General features: G+C 48.6%; 1 protein-coding gene across 1 annotated transcript; it reads left to right on the top strand.

Annotated features, from left to right (window-relative positions):
- The first annotated feature begins 2,066 nt into the window (after positions 1-2,066).
- KCNE4 (potassium voltage-gated channel subfamily E regulatory subunit 4) lies at positions 2,067-3,360 on the top strand. Its single transcript, XM_090269128.1, has 2 exons — positions 2,067-2,151; positions 2,772-3,360. The coding sequence occupies exon 2, from the start codon at positions 2,798-2,800 to the stop codon at positions 3,302-3,304; it is 507 nt and encodes a 168-aa protein (XP_090125254.1). The 5' UTR covers positions 2,067-2,151; positions 2,772-2,797; the 3' UTR covers positions 3,305-3,360.
- Positions 3,361-5,705: the final 2,345 nt, after the last annotated feature.

A 5,705-nucleotide genomic window follows, 5' to 3' on the forward strand; every position in this document is an offset into this window, starting at 1 on the left:
GACTGAACACACACATAGTGCCAGACACAGCACTAAGTGTTGTACTTGCGCATTTCATTTCACCGTGGGAGAAACATGTAGGCACAGAGTCAGCGTAGAGTCCCAGAGGAGGCAGGGTCACCACGCAGGCAGCCAGCAGAATTTCATTTGTGCCGTTCCTTCCCTTATAGCCGTGATGGATTTTGTTCTTCCTGTGTCTCTGAAGTGCTTTGTCCTTTGGACTAGATTAATCCAGGCCTTGTCTTGGTTATACTGTCTTGGGGCTGTTGGCTCAATTTAGGAAATGTATTTTGTTTGAAAATTCAGCCTCTGTTTGGTTTCCTGGCACCAAGCTTTGTAATTCCTTGTTCCCTAATTCTAGTAACCCCTCCCCCACCTCCTCTTTGCTTCCTCTAGGGTTCCGTCCACGGTACTTGACCATCCCTGGGTGGTTATGAATCTCATATGTCCCAGGGTACAGAATCAACATTATTGGGATCAACAGTCAGCAGGCATCATGCTCCTAGGTGTCTCTTTTCTAGTGTCCTTGACAAACCACTGTATGCCTAGCTGAAGATGGAAGTCTTCAGATACTTAAGATGAATACAGATTAGAACGGTCATGCCTACCTTTGCTAAGATACCTGTGGAGCTTTTTAAGTATTAATATAACTGTGAGGACATCTTTATTGGTGAGCAAAATTCCAGTGTATGGATGGTCGTGTGTTGGATTGTCAACAGCTGATGCCTCCGAGCCAGCTGGGGACTTATGGGTGAGGACAACCCAAACCCTAAGGAGATTGGACCAGCTGTCAGCACAGCAGCATGTGCTCCTCATCCTGCTCTTTGCCCAGGTATCCTATGAGAATTTGGGCCGGGTACTAACATCGGTGGGTCCATGCAGCAGCACCAGAAGTCCCAGTGATAGGCTACACACGTTCCAGGTGGGGCAGAGGGACATGACCACGCATCCTCTCAGCTTCCATTGAACAACAGCCGAACCCCAAGAGATGCTTTCTCTAGAGCTGATTCCCCCAGATAATCTGACTGCTGTCCATGGGCCGCAGACAGCTGAGCAGAGCCATCCTCCCAATTTATTCCAACGTAGAATGAGAGGCTCTCAGAATAAACATCCCGGGAAGCAGGCAGACTGACATCAAAGCCTTCCATTTATTGTCCAGTTTCGATCACAGCCGCCCTTGTCGCACAGGTCTACGTAGGCTTGCAAAGTTGAACTGTGCTCAGTTGCTCGCCAGAGGATTGCTGCTCTTCCCGTGTCCTGCCAGAGAGGCAAAGAGAGGCATGAACGGCTCATCTGCGTGCTGCTGTGAAGGGCGGTTGTACCCGCAGGGCTGGAGTGAAACCTCCCACTGTAGCCCGCACGGTAACCCCTTTCCACTTCACGCAGACTATTGAAAAGAACCTAAAAGATATATATTATTTTTAACTATAAAAAACAGATGAATGAGCTTGATGCAGAAGACAGGTAGAACCCCTCTGTGTTTTTAAATGGCTAACCGGCACCAGCCAGCCTTAAATCTCCAAATGATTAAGTGACAGGTCACACACAGTGCCTATAATTCTGTGGGTTGAAATCCCCCAGGTCCAACCATTTTACAGACCAGGAATCTGAGGCACAGAAAGGTTCAGTGACAATTTAAAACATGTGAGTAGCGAACGGAAGAATGGAAATGTAAGCCCTTGCTTGCAACTGTCTTTTACCCAGATTATGTCTGGTCTCTGTCTCTTAAAACCTGCTAACCGCTTCATAGTTACTCCCCAAACGGGAGATGAGACAGGATCTAGTTTTCAGTGAGAACGGACCTGGGGGTAACAGTTCTAACCAGGGGCCCTCTCTTCCCCTCTCCTGGCTCATTTTTATGGCCGCCTGAAAACTTTGGCTCCATGCTGGGCGGCGAGGGACTCTCGCGCGTTCCCAGTCTCTTTCTTGTCACAGCTGCAGAGTTCAGGCAACTGAGCTGCAGCGCTCGGAGTTTGCTGTTCACTCTGCCAGACCGACCTCTGTTGTAAATTTTCCTCCCAGAACACGTGACGGTGCGTTTCTTGACTATATATTCCCGCGGCAGCAGAGTTGTCAGAGCGCTGGAGGAGGGATGCTCTCAGGCTTGGCCGTTTAGGAATTCAGGACTTGGGACAACTTTGTCAGCCTCTGGTAAGTTAGCGATGCTACTTGGCTCCAGAAACATTTTAAAGAAGGTTATTTCTAGCAATTGAGAGATGCAGTTTTCCTTTCCTTTCCTTTCTCTTTCTTTCTTTCTTTCTTTCTTTCTTTCTTTCTTTCTTTCTTTCTTTCTTTCTTTCTTTCTTTCTTTCTTTCTTCCTCTTGTCCTAAGGAAACTTTGTCCTGAGTTAAAAATAGTTTTAAGTCGGGGAAGTAAAAATGTATAAACTTTCTCTTTTCTGCTCAGTTAAAAAAAAGTTTCCCGGTGATCACGATATTATTATATTTTCTCTGTGCTCCCTTGTCTTACATTGATTTTTTCCCTTTGGCTTTTAAATTTGTAAAAGCAATCCTCTTTTACATGCTCTCTTTGTGGATTGCAAATATGATGAATGTGTATAGACTTAAAAAAAATGGGAGTCCCCTTTAGATCCCTCCACGGCTCCCTGCCTTCTCCCCCGTGCACTCCAAGCCCCGTTAGCTGTGGGCTGGGAGCCCTTCCCTTATGCATTTATAACTGTTTGATGTTGCAATTGCACACACCTCGGGCCCGCCCCCCCGCTCTGTACCTGCACCGGTGGGAGAGGGCTGACGCTCAGGTCTCTCCCCAGACCCTGGCTGTGTGAGCAGCGCTTCAATGCTGAAGATGGAGCCCCTGAACAGCACGTACCCCAGCACCTCCGCCCCCGGCAACCAGTCCCACGTCCTCAGCAACGGCAGCGGCAATGGTAACGAATACTTCTACATCCTGGTGGTCATGTCCTTCTACGGCATTTTCCTGATTGGAATCATGCTGGGCTACATGAAATCCAAGAGGCGGGAGAAGAAGTCCAGCCTCTTGCTGCTGTACAAGGACGAGGAGAGGCTTTGGGGGGAGGCCATGAAGCCGCTGCCCATGGTGTCGGGGCTGAGGTCGGTGCAGGTGCCCATGATGCTGAACATGCTGCAGGAGAGCATGGCGCCCGCCCTGTCCTGCACCCTCTGCTCCATGGAGGGGGACAGCGTGAGCTCCGAGTCCTCCTCGCCGGACGTGCACCTCACCATCCAGGAGGAGGGGGCCGACGACGAGCTGGGGGAGACGTCGGAGACACCCCTGAATGAGAGCAGCGAGGGGTCCTCAGAGAACATCCATCAGAATTCCTAGCACCCCCTGGGCCTCTGGAGGCGGCCCCATCAGCCGGCACCCTTAGGGGGAGGAGGACACAGTGTCTGCTTTCGTTTTTGCAGCGCAGCTCCCACTCTCAGGAGACCCCCGGCAGGCCCCTGGACGGCGGGTGGCAGCGGACCATGCTCAGCCAGGAGTCCGAGACATGCCTGCGCTGTGATCCTGCAAAAGCTCTGCGGGCGAGCAGCGTGTACACGGACCCTGGGGCCCGGGGCTTGGGGCTCCTGTTCCGAATTTGGCAGGTCGATGTGCTTGCTCTTGTTGTCTCACTGGATGCCGCTCCCCGGGTTGCCAAATGCCCGGGACATGCTGGGGGACTAGGTTTCATTTGCTAACTGGCTTAGAACTTTGTTCTTCTAGATCTGATTGGCTGTAAGTACCCCACTGTTGTACCTGTGGCGTTAGTTCACCGTTACAGAGCTTCTTTTGGAGGTCTTTTGGGTTGGGAGGGGGTCATTTAATGGAGGGCCTTGCACGGGAGACAGCTGGATATCTGAACCTGGCCTATTTGCATACTGTAAGGGGATTAAAAAATGCAACCTTTAAACTTGTTAACATTGGCTGGGATGATAAGACATGACCTTTTCTCTGACCTAAGACCTTGAACTCAGAGCTGGGATCATCCTGCATTTCAGGCTGACATGAAGTTTTTTCAGTTGGAAGAGTTTCTCTAGAATCTAAGCTGCACTTCTGATGGCTGTGCAGGAGGCTTTCTTGATCTTTCCAGAAGGGGAACTGGTGGGGGTGGTGTTGGTGGTGGTGAACAAAGCCAACTGTTAGCTCTACTGCTGCTCATTTCCCAGCCTCTTTTTCTGAGCTGGGAGAGGACATACTGTGGGCCTCCATGATGGGCCCTTTTGTCACATAGCTGAGACCTAGAAGGGCATACTCAGGCAGGAATTGCACAAAGCTGGGGTCCCAGTTCTGTGTCCTGACCCCAACCCCTGACACAGTTTGCTGGGTGGTCCTGTGCATGTCATCAAGAAGCTTACTGCCTTCATGGGACTCCTGATGAGCTATATCCCCAGGGGGCTGGGAGGATGTCTTTAAATTTTAAGACTCTGTGATAAATTCTGCATGGCCTGGTGTGAGGAAGCTGGGACAAAATATTTCCCCCTGGGCCAGTTAGTCTGAAATAAGATCTGCTTATTTAAAGGAGCAGTTGGAGACTAGGAACATAAGTAACTGGGAAATTCAGGGCGAATCACCAACTCATCCAGGCTCTCGTTTTTCCCAGCACTGACTGAAAGAGGCAGGGACCACATTTTACTCTGCAGAATTCTCTGGGGGCTGGAATGTTAACCCTCTGGCTAAGAGAACGAGAAACCCAGAAGAAAACACTCAGGAAAGCTTGCAAACGTCTCTGTGTGGTCCTGTGCTGGGTAGCGCTGCAGCAGACCCTCTAGGTCCCTGAACACAAGGTGGAAGAGAAACACACCAAAAAAAATGAAATTTAATTCTAGTAAAAACAAAGAAAACTTTTAAAAAAACCCCAACTCAATGTTCTCTCCTTGGATTGGAGACAGCGATCACTTCTGTTCCCATGGAAGGGTTAACAGTGTAGGAGCTGGTTTATCAGCTCTCCTTAACACAGTGCTAGAGGAAATTTATGTTTGGGGGGCAGGGAGGGAAAGGGGCCTCTGTCCACTTTAAAATTCAGAGTGTGGATTTACTCCAAAGGGGGCTGTTTAAGGTGAAAGAAGCCAAGTTAAGCTGGCCCCTTGCCTGGAATCACTTGAATTCTGAAACTTTACTGCAATGGACATGTGCGTGGTCACATTTTCCATTGCTTCATCCTGAAGTTTGGTGCAAATCTAGCTGCGCCTATTAAAAAGTGATGTATATACTTCCTTCTTATTCTATTAAATTGTGCAAAATTGTCCTCTGTATTTAACAGTTTGTCATTTTCACTATATTTTTTAATTTAAATAAACAGACACATTTCCCTGAGGAAGTTCTGAGTTCTTTCTTTGGTTCTTCAATATAATTCCTAGTTTCTAAGACATCCCAGATGCATCTTCCCATCCGTCTCTGAACGTAGGTCATTTTCCAAGTTAGACTCCCATGAAGACATTTTTTATTTCTGCCTAAATCGTGGACTGAACAGGGCTGGGCTTTTCCATCTTATGATATGCTTTGCAATGAATGACAAACAAGCTGCAGATAGTCTTACATCAATTTCTTTTTAAAAAAATTTGGTGGCCATGGGGTCCTTTGAACTTAAACGTGCAGCAGCTACAAAGACGTTGCTTGCAATTTAGTTGCAAGACAATATTTGATTTGCATGTTGGCTTGGCAGGTCCTACCCACCCGTGGCTGCAGCAGCACAGGCTGATGGGCAGAGTTGTGGTATGCACAGCAGCACAAACCTAGGAAAATA

Source organism: Furipterus horrens, unplaced genomic scaffold, assembly GCF_987537825.1.
Source record: "Furipterus horrens unplaced genomic scaffold, mFurHor1.1.pri manual_scaffold_1, whole genome shotgun sequence".
In the NCBI taxonomy this organism is placed as follows: Eukaryota; Metazoa; Chordata; class Mammalia; order Chiroptera; family Furipteridae; genus Furipterus; species Furipterus horrens.